At 42.3% G+C, this 15,305-nt stretch overlaps 1 protein-coding gene across 1 annotated transcript in view; it reads left to right on the top strand.

Moving 5' to 3' along the window:
- The window catches only part of LOC124876627 (unconventional myosin-VIIa-like), a 75,738-nt gene that overhangs the window by 52,664 nt on the left and 7,769 nt on the right, over nucleotides 1–15,305 (top strand). Inside the window, exons 29-47 of the mRNA XM_047379556.1 lie at nucleotides 967–1,086; nucleotides 1,677–1,850; nucleotides 1,927–2,154; nucleotides 2,496–2,666; nucleotides 2,735–2,852; nucleotides 2,938–3,064; nucleotides 3,172–3,341; nucleotides 3,424–3,614; nucleotides 4,544–4,665; nucleotides 4,755–4,912; nucleotides 6,328–6,481; nucleotides 6,557–6,712; nucleotides 6,789–6,894; nucleotides 8,202–8,315; nucleotides 8,834–8,912; nucleotides 8,997–9,112; nucleotides 11,087–11,272; nucleotides 14,093–14,209; nucleotides 14,305–14,388. Of these exons, the coding sequence (XP_047235512.1) occupies nucleotides 967–1,086; nucleotides 1,677–1,850; nucleotides 1,927–2,154; nucleotides 2,496–2,666; nucleotides 2,735–2,852; nucleotides 2,938–3,064; nucleotides 3,172–3,341; nucleotides 3,424–3,614; nucleotides 4,544–4,665; nucleotides 4,755–4,912; nucleotides 6,328–6,481; nucleotides 6,557–6,712; nucleotides 6,789–6,894; nucleotides 8,202–8,315; nucleotides 8,834–8,912; nucleotides 8,997–9,112; nucleotides 11,087–11,272; nucleotides 14,093–14,209; nucleotides 14,305–14,388 (2,691 nt within the window). The remainder of the gene's footprint in view (nucleotides 1–966; nucleotides 1,087–1,676; nucleotides 1,851–1,926; nucleotides 2,155–2,495; nucleotides 2,667–2,734; nucleotides 2,853–2,937; nucleotides 3,065–3,171; nucleotides 3,342–3,423; nucleotides 3,615–4,543; nucleotides 4,666–4,754; nucleotides 4,913–6,327; nucleotides 6,482–6,556; nucleotides 6,713–6,788; nucleotides 6,895–8,201; nucleotides 8,316–8,833; nucleotides 8,913–8,996; nucleotides 9,113–11,086; nucleotides 11,273–14,092; nucleotides 14,210–14,304; nucleotides 14,389–15,305) is intronic.

Raw genomic sequence — 15,305 nt, 5'->3', positions numbered from 1 at the left:
TGGACAGGATTTCTAGGCGCAGCCAAGGGCCGGAGGGGGTCTGGTTTGGGGACCAGAAGATTTCGTCTCTTCATTTTGCGGATGACGTGGTCCTGCTGGCCCCCTCTAGCCAAGACCTACAGCATGCGTTGTGGCGGTTTGCAGCCGAGTGTGAAGTGGCTGGGATGAGGATCAGCTCCTCCAAGTCCGAGGCCATGGTACTCGACCGGAAAAGGGTGGCTTGTCCTCTTCAGGTTGGAGGGGAGTTCTTGCCTCAAGTGGAGGAGTTTAAGTATCTCTGGGTCTTGTTCACGAGTGAGGGAAAAATGGAGCGGGAGATCGACAGACGGTTCGGTGCGGCTGCCATAGTAATGGGGGCGCTGTGCTGGTCCATTGTGGTGAAGAGAGAGCTGAGCCGAAAAGCGAAGCTCTCGATTTACCGGTCGGTCTACGTTCCTACCCTCACCTATAGCCATGAACTTTGGGTCATGAGCAAAAGAACAAGATCCAGGATACAAGCGGCTGAAATGAGCTTCCTCCGTAGGGTGGCCGGGCACTCCCTTAGAGATAGGGTGAGGGGCTCAGAGTAGAGCCGTTGCTCCTCCACATCGAGAGGAGCCAGTTGAGGTGGCTCGGGCATCTATACCGGATGCCTCCTGGACGCCTTCCTTGGGAGGTGTTCCAGGCACGTCCCACCGGGAGGAGGCCCAGGCGACGGCCCAGGACACGCAGGAGGGAATATGTCTCTCGGCTGGCCTGGGAACGCCTTGGACTCCCCCCGGAGGAGCTGGAGGAGGTGTCTGGGGAGAGGGACGTCTGGGTGTCTCTGCTGAGTCTGCTGCCCCCGCGACCCGGTCCTGGATAAACAGAAGACGACAAGTACGATATTTAGGTGTGACAAAAAGAAATTTCTGCAAGGGGGCAGATTTATTTGCTAAAAATAAAAAGTAAAAACATTGTTTCCTGCTCTTTGTGCTGTGTTGTCAGTATTTACGAACGTTTTTGAAAAGCGGACCTCCTGGTTATGCTCCATACTGTGAAGAGAGGCTGAGGAGGACGTTTGTGAACCGGACACGAACACAGCCGCCATCCTGGCTGGAGCTGCAGGTACGGGCCATCATGTTCACAGCTGTAGGTGTCTCCCTGAACAGGGTTCAACTCGGCCCAATCTGTTTCTGTAATGTTTGGTTTATTTATTACTAGAAGCTGATTTTATCATTTATATTTTTTCACAAAAAGGTTAAATGTAAATCTGAACTAAACGGATGTATCATCTAAGTATTTGTGATTTGAAGTCACAGTGAGCTGAATCCAATATTGTTAGGGTTATGATATTAAGATACATAAGATAAATGTGAAAATGTTGGCGATATGACTTGTGATGCATAAATAATTAAGCAGTATTAATGTCTTTTTACTTTAGTTTCATAAGAAAGTGAGAAGTTTATCCAGCTACTAAAATAAAATAAAATACATTTTCTACATTTCAAGGATTTATTAAAAAAGTTTCTTAAAGTTTTATAGACTGCAATAAACATAAAGTGTCACCATATGTACTTGAGAGCCTGAAAGCTTGGTAGCTGAATAAATAGCTAATAGTTACTGCAGTCCAAGTCGTTCTTTGTGATATTAACAATAAAAGGTATAAATTAACAGGTGGTATAGTTAGTGTTAATGTTTTTATTCGTTTCCTTCAGGCCACAAAGTCTAAGAAGCCCATCATGCTGCCGGTCACCTTCATGGACGGGACGACCAAGACTCTCCTGGCGGACTCGGCCACCACGGCCAGCGAGCTCTGCAACGCTCTGGCGGACAAAATCAACCTGAGGGACCGCTTCGGCTTCTCTCTGTACATCGCCCTGTTTGATAAGGTAAGGAGCTCAGAAAGTTATTCCCTCTGGCATCCTGCAGTCAGCTCCTTCACTGATGGACACGTGTCTCCGTCAGGTGTCTTCGCTAGGCAGCGGCAGCGACCACGTCATGGACGCCGTCTCGCAGTGCGAGCAGTATGCCAAGGAGCAGGGCGCCCAGGAGAGGAACGCCCCCTGGAGGCTGTTCTTCAGGAAGGAGATCTTCAGCCCCTGGCATGACCCCACTGAGGACTACGTCGCCACAAACCTCATTTACCAGCAGATCGTCAGAGGGGTGAAGTTTGGAGAGTACCGCTGTGAGAGGGTGAGCTGCCTGCAGCAGACTGATGTTTGACAGATCTTCTGCTGGTTTACAGAAACATTTAACTTTGAGGCACAGTTTGGGAGCCTGCAAATGGTACTTTTAGACAAGTGATAAACTAATGCATTATATAAATTTAGTTCAGCAGGAAATGACATCACAGACCAAAAGTAACATGATTTTTAATACAGAGGTCTTATGACGGGGAAGACTGCTGACTTGGGAGTTGTCTAGTAGACAGTCATAGACGTAAATAAAACTCTTTGATTTTCTGGTTGATGGAGCTGTAAAAGAACTGATTCTCAGATCATATTGCATGTTTAAACCGCGTTGATCCTTTGCAGGAGGAAGATCTGGCCGAGCTGGCCTCTCAGCAGTACTTTGTGGATTACGGCTCAGAGATTCTCCAGGAACGCCTGCTCAGCCTCATCCCGTCCTACATCCCCGACAGAGAAATCACAGCAACTAAGACTGCAGAGAAGTGGGCTCAGCTCATCATCAACTCCCACAAAAAGGTACCGGCTGCGACTCAAAAACAAGTGTTTCTTTTTCGCAGCTGAGACTAACAGTGTCTCCCCTGCAGGGATTACACCACAAAAAAAGGCTGAACACTCAGAAGGTGAAGGAGGATGTTGTGGATTTTGCTCGATTAAAGTGGCCTTTGCTCTTCTCACGCTTCTACGAGGCCTTTAAGTTCTCAGGTCGGGAGGTTACGTTCATTCTCAACTATGCTTTATAAACGCATGAGTGTTGATCATTTTTAATGGAAATGATTTTCTGTTTCAGGGCCCAGTCTGCCAAAGAATGACGTCATTGTGGCAGTGAACTGGACTGGGGTTTACTTTGTGGATGAACAGGAGCAGGTCCTTCTGGAGCTGTCGTTCCCAGAGATCACAGCCATGTCCAGCAGCAGGTAGGAGAACAGCTGGGAATTTACAGCAGAATGAAACAGAAATGTGGTTTATGTTTCCATCTTTCTATGAAAATTATTTTGTTAAAGTTTAAACCTTAACTCTCCAGAGGGGGTAAGCTGCAGGGTCAGAGTTTCACGTTGGCCACCATCAAAGGAGACGAGTACACGTTCACCTCCAACAACGCAGAGGACATCCGGGACCTGGTTGTCATCTTTCTCGAAGGTCTGAGGAAGAGGTCCAAATACGTGGTGGGACTGCGGGACTGTCCGATCCCTGGTGAGCTTCATTGATGGTCTGAGAAGAAAATTCTGCTGTCCTGAACCAAGCTGTGACCCTTGCTGTGACCTCCATCCTGCAGCCGGGGTGGACTCCACCTTTCTGAGTTTCTGTAAGGGGGATCTGATCATCCTGGACGAACACGACGGAGAGCACGTGATGAACTCCGGCTGGGTTCATGGGATCAACGACCGGAGCAAACAGAGAGGACATTTCCCTGCTGACGCCGTCTATGTGCTGCCCTCCCTCAGCAGGCCACAGTATGACATCGTGGTAAGAGCAAGTCATCAGAAACATAATACACACTGTCTTATGGTTCTGTAGCAATGATTGGTTTGATCCGGTTAAGTTTATTGCTGCTGTTTAATTACTCCAGTATTTTTTGTACATTTACACAACTTGGAAAAATGTTAAAAGAATGATCTTAATTTAAAATATTTTAAACAGAAAAAAGTTGGACAAGAAACACTTTGGATTCCAGCTTTTCCAGAACAACGAATCATCATTTCATGGTTTAGTCTTTTAGCCATAAAACTCTGCCTCTAACCTATTTTCAGTGGTTTAAAATGCCAAAGGCTGAATGTGGCTTTGCTCTTGGGGTTTGGGGCAGTTCATCATCGCCACCTTGTGGTTAAAGCTTGTTTCTGTGGTCTGAGAACCTTCTGAAGTATGTGAAGGATGGAAACTGTGTCCTTGGAAATTAGTCTCTGGTTCCACCTTGCATTTCCTTAGCGTTGTCGTCTGGACTCAGCTTTTCTTCTCCAGACGTCCCAAACAATCAGAAGGATTCCTCAAAGAGAATAACTCTGCTGTCCATCGTTCTTTCTGCAGAGTCTCCGCTTGTATTTGATGGCTTTTATTGGACAGATGTGGATTCTTACTACCCTTTTTGTCCAAACGTTGTTGCCTCACTGTGTGTACAGACGCCTGCATCACACCCTCCTGAGACCGATGTTTAACAAGCTCTACGCTGGTGGCAACATGATAATGTGGCACACTTCTCAGGAGGAGACAGTCCTGCAGCTTGCTGGACAATTTGAGCGATCTTTCTAATAGGTTTCTCTCTGCAGCAGATGATCACACGGTGCTAAATAAATTACACACCGAGTAATAATTACCTTCTTCTGTTGGACGCTGCATAAATCAGTGTAGATCTTGTCGTTTTATTCTTGCTCATTCTAACTCAGATGTTCTGGTCTCAGGCTCTGGTGACAATGACTCCTGATCAGAGGAGAGAGTCTCTCAGTTTGTCTCAGATGAGTCTTTCTGAGATGGACAAATCCAAAGCCTACACACTGGAGGAGTTCTCCTACGACCACTTCAGGTGCCAAATCCTTATCATGGACAAAGAGTTAGAGAAGAGGAACATGATGGACGTTTGCTTAAACTTTAAACCCCCTCTGTGTTTTCCAGGACTCCTCCAAAGAGCACCCTGAGCCGAGTGATGATGTCCAAAGCTCGAGGGAAGGAGCGTCTGTGGAGCTGCATCAGAGAGCCTCTCAAACAGCCTCTACTGAAGAAAGTCCTGGGTCATGATGAGCTCTCCCAGGAGGCCCTTCTGGCCTTCATTGATATCCTTTTACTTCTGATATTTAACCACATTGCAGCTCATTATGTTTTACTGTATCAAGGTTTTTAGAGCAAGAAATTTGACTTGGCTTCTAGATCAGAGTAAACAAGACAATAAAATGCAAAAGTTTTATTATGAAGTAAATGAATAAGTATTAAAACGTTCTTTGCTTTTAGTGTTCAAACTATTATTTTGTTTACTCCACAAAGACTGAAGGAAATTATTAAATGTGAAACTAGAATGAGTTTATTTCTGTCAGGTTTACACATCCCTGCTAAAATAATACTGATTTCTACCACATAAAAAACGGCAGCATGAGAAATAGTGAAATGAATTAATATGTGAAATGAATCTAGTAATATCAATGTCTTTCAGTGGAAATGATGGCCCAAATCCTCCGTCATAACACCTTTAACCCCAGGTACTCCGGCTTCCTCCCACAGTTCAAAAACATGACCAGTTAGGTTAACTGGACTCTCTAAATTACCCTCAGGTATGAATGAGTGTGTGCATGGTCGTTTGTCCTGTATGTCTCTGTGTTGCCCTGCGATGGACTGGCGACCTGTCCAGGGTGTACCTGGACAGGTCGCCTCTCGCCCATAGACTGCTGGAGAAGGGCACCAGCTCCCCTGTGACCCACTATGGAATAAGCGGTACCGAAGATGAATGAATGACACCTTAAACTAAAACTTTGTTGAGGCACATTTTCCATGAAATTTCAGCATTCAGTCATCTTTGAATTAGGGCTGTACGATATTAGAAAATCGTGCGATGGCGATATTATTGGTAAATATCGTCATGACGATATGAGTTGTGAAAAATGGCAATTTTTTTCTCTTTCCTCTCTTTTTTATCTGGGCTTCCGACCCTCTGTGACCTTTAGCAATTCGAGAAATGTCGTTAGTGTCTGGTGTGAACATCTGCTGCCGTGAAAAAATATTACAACGCCACATTTCACACCAAGTATGGTGTTCTGGAGATGCTTGCCAAAACATTTGTACTCTTCCCCTGACTGATACCTTTGAACAGTGAGATCCTTTGAAACCTCTTTGCAAACTAACTGTCAGGAACGTGGTACGAGGACAGCTGGAGTTTATTTCAGATGCACCAGATTCTCTAATAGGTGGCAGATGTGAGGAATTGATGCTAAAACTGAATCAGAAGGTGTTTAAGTCAACATTTTAGTTTAAGGCAACCAGGTCATTGCAGTTTTTATGTTTTTACATTTCTCTAACAGTTGAGTTTGGGAGGATATCTGTCACATTAAATCTGGACAAAGTTCTGAAAAGATTCTAAATTTATTACAGCCACAGTAAAACTGGCGTTTTATCAGGTGTGTTCAGTTTTTAGATCCCATATGGTTTCCCTGCACCTGGCTGGGGTGTTAGCGAAAGATTTCCTTGACCGTCCCCGTACCTGTGATGAAATATATGGGCGACTACCCGTCCAAACGAGTGCGATCCGTCAACGAGCTCACGGATCAGATATTTGAAGGAGCGCTGAAGGCGGAGCCACTCAAAGATGAAATCTACTGTCAGATTCTCAAACAGCTCACAGAAAACCACATCAAGTAAGTCTGCTGGATGGTGAAACGTCCCAACCAGGACGGCCAGTTTAATGTTCATACTCGGCCATCTCTGTGAAGGTACAGTGAAGATAAGGGCTGGGAGCTGCTGTGGCTCTGCACTGGTTTGTTTCCTCCCAGTAACATCCTGCTGCCTCATGTCCAGAAGTTCCTCCAGGCCAAGAAACACCACCCACTGGCTCCGGACTGCATGCAGCGGCTGCAGAAAGCCTTACGGTACCATGTGGCTGCTCTTTCACCCTTCATTTGTTTATGGTTTATTTATCCCTCCTCTACTTATCCATTTGTGCAGAAATGGATCAAGAAAATACCCTCCTCACCTGGTGGAGGTGGAGGCCATCCAGCACAAGACCACTCAGATTTTCCACAAGGTTTACTTCCCTGACGACTCGGATGAGGTCAGAGACGACTCGGATTCAAAATGTTTGTGGGACAGTAGGGAAAACCCGACTGTTCAGGAGTTTCCACAACAGTCTGAACTGTTGAAGATAAAGGATCTAATCTTTGCTCAGAAAATTCCCTTATTAAAAATAATCACAAAACTTTTCCAAAAGCTCCAAAAATTGTCAAAGTGTTGCTTTTACAAGTCAAAGATAAAGTTGAGATATTCTTCCAAAAAAACAAATTTTATTTTAAGACAGATTTTGACAAATGACATTTTAAAGATTATCTCTATAATAATAATAATCATCATCTTTATTGGTCATTGCACATGTACATTACAACGAAATGTGTCCTCTGCATTTAACCCATCCCTATTAGGGAGCAGTGAGCTGCCATTGTGCAGCGCCCGGGGAGCATTCTGGGGCTAAGGGTCTTGCTCAGGGACCCAGAGTGGTAATCTGTGGGATACGAACCTGGCCCCTTGTGTCCCCTCTGGAACGCAAACCTCCTGTTCTAACCTGTAACTGCATAAGTATTTTAGATCTTAATTTATTAACCCTTCAAAGGTCATTTTAAAATTTTAAACACATTTACACCCAAGGACAAAAAATGTCTGCTTCACAAAAAATATATATAGATATTTCTTCCTTTTTAAACATGTCTATTAAAACTACTTGAGATAGAGATCATATCAAATATTATGTTTTGGATACACTAGCCTTTAAATTACAGAGTTTTGAAATACTTTTGAAGATGTATTTTCCTTTATTATTACTAACCTTGAGATGGGTAAATGATTGGCATCATTGGCTTCAATGTATCATGTTTTCACATCAGATTTAAAATCTTTCTAAACGAGTCTTTTAAAACTTAGAAATGTCAAATAATCTATTTTGTGATTTAAACCCTGGGTCCGATATGTTCAGATATCTCCACTCACTTCAGTACCATTCAAGAAAACAGTCAAATTTAGCTGTATTGTTGAACTGGGGGGGGGACTATAAAACCATCGACAGACATAAGAACAGATAAACGGACAACTAGCCGTCCGAAATAAACTCATGAAATAAAGCATCAGTTTGTTGGAGTAAATGTGAGTTCAGAAAGAACGTTTTCTATTGCTTTCAGTGGGACTTGTTTTGTCCCAGTTTTGCCATTTTAAACAACTGAAACAATTATGTATAAAATATCCCTCTGATCTCTTAATTAACTTTAATAAATACACATGCAGGAAGATCTGTGTTAGAGTAACATTAATCTCCTACTACAATAACATGACATGGCATATTCTAACAGTGCATAGTTTGTCTTGTGCTCACAGGTGTTTGAAGTGGAGTCGAGCACCAAGGCTAAAGATTTCTGCCACAACATCTCCGGACGACTGATGCTCAAATCCTCTGAGGGCTTCAGTCTGTTTGTAAAGATCACCGACAAGGTGGGAAAGCAGTTTATGATCTAATTAAATATTGAAGAAATCAACTCACAGCTGTTAGATGTGGACTAAATGAGCGGTGTAGTGATCAGGCTTTTATAGTGAGCTAACAAACACCTAACACGAGTGGAAAAACACGGTGGCTCTCTTGTCTAATTCAGTATTTATGAGAGCCACTGTCCACTTTTCCCTCTGAAGAAGCACACCTGCATCTAATGCCGCTCCAGCTATCAGCTTTTAACTTTAACACGGTTATGCAATAGCTGTTGGTCTCTTGTCAGATGCAGCTTCTGATCCTTGTTCGCAGTGATCAACATATAAAGACAGATGCTTAGAAAATCTGAAACCTTTCAGTCTCTTCAGTCCTTCGCCTTTAATTCCTGACTGAACCTTGTTCATAAAATATTTAATATATTCTGTTTCTGTGTAGAATTTCTGGATTGCAGTAGGGAAATTATAGAGTTTTCCAACTTTAGAGCTGAATTAACTCTACTGATTTTCTCTTATATTCTGTTTTTTAGGTCATAAGTGTGCCAGATGGCGACTTTTTCTTCGACTTTGTGAGGCACCTGACTGACTGGATCAAAAAAGCGAGACATGGTAAAGATGGTAAAATGCTGCTGTCCTCTTTAAAGCTCAGACTGTTTGTGCATCATTGACTCTTCTCTCTGCTGCTGTTTGCAGGCACTACAGGAGTGGTGCCTTCACTGACCTATCAGGTGTTCTTCATGAAGAAACTGTGGACAAACACGGTACCGGGCAGAGACTCTATCGCCGACTCCATCTTCCACTATTACCAGGTGATTCTTACCAGCCTCAAGAAATGTTTAAACCGGACATTAAACATAATTAGTGTATCTACTCAACAGTTTTTAATAAAACTTGGTGTTAGGACAAAAAAATATGCATCTGTCCTGGCATCCTCTGGTGTATTTATCATTTATTTACTTAGGTTTTTGTGCTAATTAATTGGACCAACCTGGTTTTAAAGTGACTGCTTTCAAAGCAGAACATCTCAGGCAGAAGGTGATGGATCAAGTGAAGGATGAAACCTCTGAGTCTTCGTTTTAAAGAGAACTTTAGATGCTGTACATCACAAGTTTTATTCCAGTGTTTTCCAACAAGTATGGAAAAAGATTTGCATTTCTGACTTTATTCCCTATCCCATTTTTTCAATGTTGTCCTTTCCTCTTCTTCAGTCTCTCCTTTGTACCCTACCTTCCTTGTTTATCTCCTGCCCTTTTTCATTCCCCCTTTCTTTGAGTCCACACATCTATGAATTCATACTGAACTTTAATATTTTATAAATGTATACAAAATAATTTTTACTTGGAAGATGTGTTTCCACCCCCAAGAATTGAGTATAAAGTGTCATTGTGACAGGTTGTTGTTTACAAAGCGTTAAAAAGCCCAGAATTGAGTTTTCATTTGAGTTTAGGTCCCATTTCTATCCCAGGAGGATTTATCGGTTTGGGGTTAGTGGGAGTACCTCCAGAATAAGTCAGACCGTGGATCTTTACACCTTTTAAAATGTCCAGGTAACTTATGTTCAAGGCCAGCTTGATGGGGCAGCAGGCTGCATCACTGGAGAGAGATTTTGAGTGTGAGGTCATAGGGTGACCCTGCAGGTCAGGGATCACAGAGCAGCAGGACATGGATAAACTAATTAGGTGCTGGTCTGTAGTAGCAGAACCTCTTCTTTGTCACATGGTACAGGTACATCTCAGAAATATTCTGTCCCTCTTTTCAGAAAGAAAACTTGTATATTATATAGATTTATCACAGTGGGAAATATTTCAAGCCCTTATTTCTTGTAACTCTGAGTATGGCTTACAGATAACAAAAACCCAAACTTCAGTGTCTCAGAAAATTCTAACATTGTGAAAAAGTTAAACTCATGGTGTCACACCCTAATTAGCTAAATAACTCCAAACACTTGACACGATCATGGGGAAGACTGCTGACTGGACAGACGTCTAGAAGACGATCATCGACACCCTCCACTAGGAAGGTAAGCCACAATGTTCCAAGACACTGAATTAATTTTGGGTTTTTTTATCTGTAAGCCATAATCATCAGAATTACAAGAAATATTCCACTCTGTCTTTATCTTTCTGAAATAAGGGACAAAAATTAAATCATTTTCTAATTTTTCTAATGTAAAGCAGGTCCAGTTTAGGAACCACGGGTCCAGTTTAGAACACCAGTATAAGAGGGTCTAGAAGCTGAAGAGATACATTTCAGGACTGCAAAGGAACCTTGATTGGAGGTTTTCCAGACATGTCTCACTTCTAGGTGATTACTGGGCAAACAAATATACCTTCTGGTCTGGTAACGCTTTGAGACCCCCTAGAATGAACGTTACTGGGGAGAGGGTGTCCAGGTTTCTGTCCTGGACCTTATCTCTGCAGTTCGAGCTCTGATAAGCAGGACATGAATGGAGAACCTAAATATTTCTCCACATCACTGAACAAAACAATCCATAAATCATGTTTTGTTTTTGCTATAGAGCCTCAATCAGCTCTAAGTTGTTTATAACAAAACAATCAACAAATAAAACCTGCTTTTGCTCACTGTAACAAAACCAGTGAGCCTTAGCAGCAAAGCTAATGCTGCCAGGCCCTCATTAGGTCTTTTTCCTGCTAAAGATTCTTTTAAACCGTAGATGTTTCCAAAGTGTTTAATAATAAAACAACCACAGAGAACAGATGAACATATATAGTCTTCAGTATTGTTCCCCTGATTGCATTTAAAGACAAAGTGACTGTTTGCAGGAACTGCCCAAGTATCTTCGTGGTTACCACAAGTGTTCGAGGGAGGAGGTGCACCAGCTGGCGGCTCTGATCTACAGGGTGAAGTTTGAGGAGGATAAATCCCATTTCCAGAATATTCCCAAGATCCTGAAGGACTTTGTCCCTCAGGACCAGATGCGACTTCTGTCCCCAGATGACTGGAAGAGGGTGAGCAGAGCTGGGACACTAAATGAAACCAGGTTCACTTTCAACAGCAGTGATGGTATACATGGAAGAAAATAAAGTCACGTTTCATTCTATTTAACTAACATTACGGTTTGAAATCCTTCAGATGTGGGGTCATTTTTGTCAATGTTTTATTGCGAGAAATATAAGATCTGGATTCATCTTCTATGTTTCTACAAGCCAAGACCTATTAAACTGAAGCTTTTGCTTTTTGTAGCCTAAAATGTTCCAGATCCAAGTTAACCTGCGTGAAAACAAAAAGCACTCGAGGGGAAAAAAGGACCTGAACCAACCAGGTCCCATGAGAAAATAAAATCGACCCCTCTCGTTAAATGAGTAATTCACCAACTTTTTTTTTTTGTTATGCTTCGTTGAGTTTCACTAGCCTAAAAAACATTTAAACAGAACCTATCTGACAACACGAAGCAGGCAAACAAAATCTCAAGGCAACGCGTCATGCCCCGATCGAAAGAAACTTAGATGATGAACAAAGTGTTAGCATCTCTGTCTGGAAAGGGTTAAAACTCCAGGGAACCACAGTGGGAACCATCATCCACAGATGGAGAATACATGAAACAGTGGAGAACCTTCCCAGCAGTGGCTGTCCCACCAAAATTACTCCAAGAGGGCATCAGAGATTGAACCAGGAGGCCATAGAAGAACCCAGAACATCTAAACATCTACAGACCTCACGGCCTCAGTTAAGGTCAGAGGTCATGATTGAACATTAGGAAAGAGAAACTGGGCAAAAATGGTCTCCGGGAGAGAGTTCTAAGGGCATAACCCAAAACACCACAAAGGCCCGTCTCACATTTAGCCAAAAACATCTTGATGAACCCCAGGAGTTTTGGAAAATATTTTCTGGACTGAGACAAAACGGGAACTTATTGGAAGATGCGTGTCTCGTTACATCTGGTGTAAAACTAACAGTCAAATATGGCAGTGTGATGGTTTTTGGGGGGCTGGTTTGCTGCTTCAGAATCCGGACTGTTTGATGTAAATTAATGGAACCAAGAATTCTGCTCTCTAGCAGAAAATCCTGAAGGTGCATGTCTGGCCATCTGCTTGTAAGCTCAACCACCCTTGGGTTCGGAAGCTGAATAACTAACCAGCGAGATCACCTGTGGATACCTCAAAAAAAGGTTTAGAAGTGGCCTAGTCAAAGTCTGGACTAAAATCTGATTGAAATGCTGGAAAACCCTCCAATTTCAATTCAATTCAGTTTTTATTTATATAGAGCCAATTCACAACACATGTTGTCTCAAGGCACTTCACAACAGTCAGGTACATATATTCCAATTAATCCTAACCATTGAACAGTGCGGTCAGAGTTAGTTATTTATTCAAATTGGATAAAAAGTTTTTCTATCTAAGGAAACCCAGCAGATTGCATCCAGTCAGTGACTTGCAGCATTCCCTCCTCCCGGATGAGCATGTAGAGACAGTGGACAGTCACTGGCGTTGACTTTGCAGCAATCCCTCATACTGAGCATGCATGTAGCGACAGTAGAGAGGAAAAACTCCCTTTTAAAAGGAAGAAACCTCCAGCAGAACCAGAAACAGGCTCAGTGAGCGGCCATCTGCCACGACCGACTGCGGGTTTGAGAGTATTTGAATTATTTAAAATAATTGCAGTGATGTAGAAGACTGTGTGGCGCCGCACAACCAGTTTATAGGTTTATTTGACAGTTTTTGTTTACATAAGACTTTTAAAAAGTGCCTTTTGTCTTTAAATGATTTTAATCTGTAACAGATGTGAATGTTTTTAACTGTTATAAATCAGCTCCAAGCAGAAATAACGAAACTGTTTACTCATCACTCACCGAGGGTTAAACGACTTAAAGGTTGTGATTGATTTGTAACGTCTTTCCAGTCAAGTTTATTTATTTAGCTATTTTCAGCAACAAGGCACTCAAGGCGCTGTACATGAGGAAAAACATTACAATGATACAGAAAATCAAACGACAGAGGTAATTTTAAAAAAATAAAATAAAGAGAATAGAATGATGGATAAGAAAATGAAAGGAAAGTTGGACTGAAAACGTAACTAATAATGTTTAGATGGCCCAGTCAAAGGCCACTCTAAACAAATAGGTTTTTAATCTTGATTTAAAGCAACTTAGGGTTTCAGCGCCTTTACAGTTTTCTGGCAGTTTATTCCAGATTAGTGGAGCATAAGAACTAAAAGCTGCTTCTCCATGTTTGGTTCTGGTTCTGCAGAGTAGATTTGAGCCAGAAGCCCTGAGAGGTCTGGGTGGTTGATATACTGACAACAAGTCTGTAATGTATTTTGGTGCTAAGCCATTCAGTGATTTATAGACTAACAGAAGTATTTTAAACTCTATTCTCTGAGCTACAGGGAGCCAGTATCTGGACTTTAGAACCGGGGTGATGTGCTCCACTTTCTTAGTTCTAGTGAGGATGCGGGCAGCAGCGTTCTGGATCAACTGCAGCTGTCTGATCGACTTTTTAGGCAGACCTGTAAAGACATCGTTGCAGTAATCAATTCTACTAAAGATGAACGCATGAATTAGTTTTTCAAGGTCCTGCTGAGACATTAGTCCTTTAATCCTGGAGATGGATTAAATCCTGGAGATGTTCTTTAGGTGATAGAAAGCTGACCTTGTTACTGTCTTTATGTTCCTCTGAAGGTTCAGGTCTGAGTCCATCACTACATCCAGGTTTTGAGCCTGACTGGTGGTTTCTAGCTGTACTAACTGAAGCTGTGTGCTAACTTTTAGGTAAAACCTTGGTGACCAATGATGAGTCCATGTCACTGATTTTTGGTTTTTTTCCCCTCAGTCGATCATGACGCTGTTTAACAAACTGTCTGGGAAAACACCCGAAGACGCCAAACTATCCTTCTTGAAAATCATTTACAAGTGGCCGACGTTTGGCTCCGCCTTCTTTGAGGTCAAGGTAAAGATGCCAGAAAAAATGGTTTGATAAAAGCCCAAAAATAATTGCAGATGACATAAGTAAAGGATTTGTTGATGAGTTTTGGTTTTCTGCAGCAAACAACAGATCCAAATTACCCAGAAATTCTCCTGATTGCAATCAACAAACATGGAGTCAGCCTTATTGATCCAAAGACTAAGGTGAGAACTAACCTTAAATTCAATTCAGCTTATTCATATACAGGTCCTTCTCAAAATATTAGCATATTGTGATAAAGTTAATTATTTTCCATAATGTCATGATGAAAATTTAACATTCATATATTTTAGATTCATTGCACACTAACTGAAATATTTCAGGTCTTTTATTGTCTTAATACAGATGATTTTGGCATACAGCTCATGAAAACCCAAAATTCCTATCTCACAAAATTAGCATATTTCATCCGACCAATAAAAGAAAAGTGTTTTTAATACAAAAAACGTCAACCTTCAAATAATCATGTACAGTTATGCACTCAATACTTGGTCGGGAATCCTTTGGCAGAAATGACTGCTTCAATGCGGCGTGGCATGGAGGCAATCAGCCTGTGGCACTGCTGAGGTCTTATGGAGGCCCAGGATGCTTCGATAGCAGCCTTTAGCTCATCCAGAGTGTTGGGTCTTGAGTCTCTCAACGTTCTCTTCACAATATCCCACAGATTCTCTATGGGGTTCAGGTCAGGAGAGTTGGCAGGCCAATTGAGCACAGTGATACCATGGTCAGTAAACCATTTACCAGTGGTTTTGGCACTGTGAGCAGGTGCCAGGTCGTGCTGAAAAATGAAATCTTCATCTCCATAAAGCTTTTCAGCAGATGGAAGCATGAAGTGCTCCAAAATCTCCTGATAGCTAGCTGCATTGACCCTGCCCTTGATAAAACACAGTGGACCAACACCAGCAGCTGACACAGCACCCCAGACCATCACTGACTGTGGGTACTTGACACTGGACTTCTGGCATTTTGGCATTTCCTTCTCCCCAGTCTTCCTCCAGACTCTGGTACCTTGATTTCCGAATGACATGCAGAATTTGCTTTCATCCAAAAAAAGTACTTTGGACCACTGAGCAACAGTCCA

This window comes from Girardinichthys multiradiatus, chromosome 11 (genome assembly GCF_021462225.1).
Source record: "Girardinichthys multiradiatus isolate DD_20200921_A chromosome 11, DD_fGirMul_XY1, whole genome shotgun sequence".
NCBI lineage: Eukaryota > Metazoa > Chordata > Actinopteri > Cyprinodontiformes > Goodeidae > Girardinichthys > Girardinichthys multiradiatus.
This window is presented reverse-complemented; position numbering and strand designations above follow the sequence as displayed.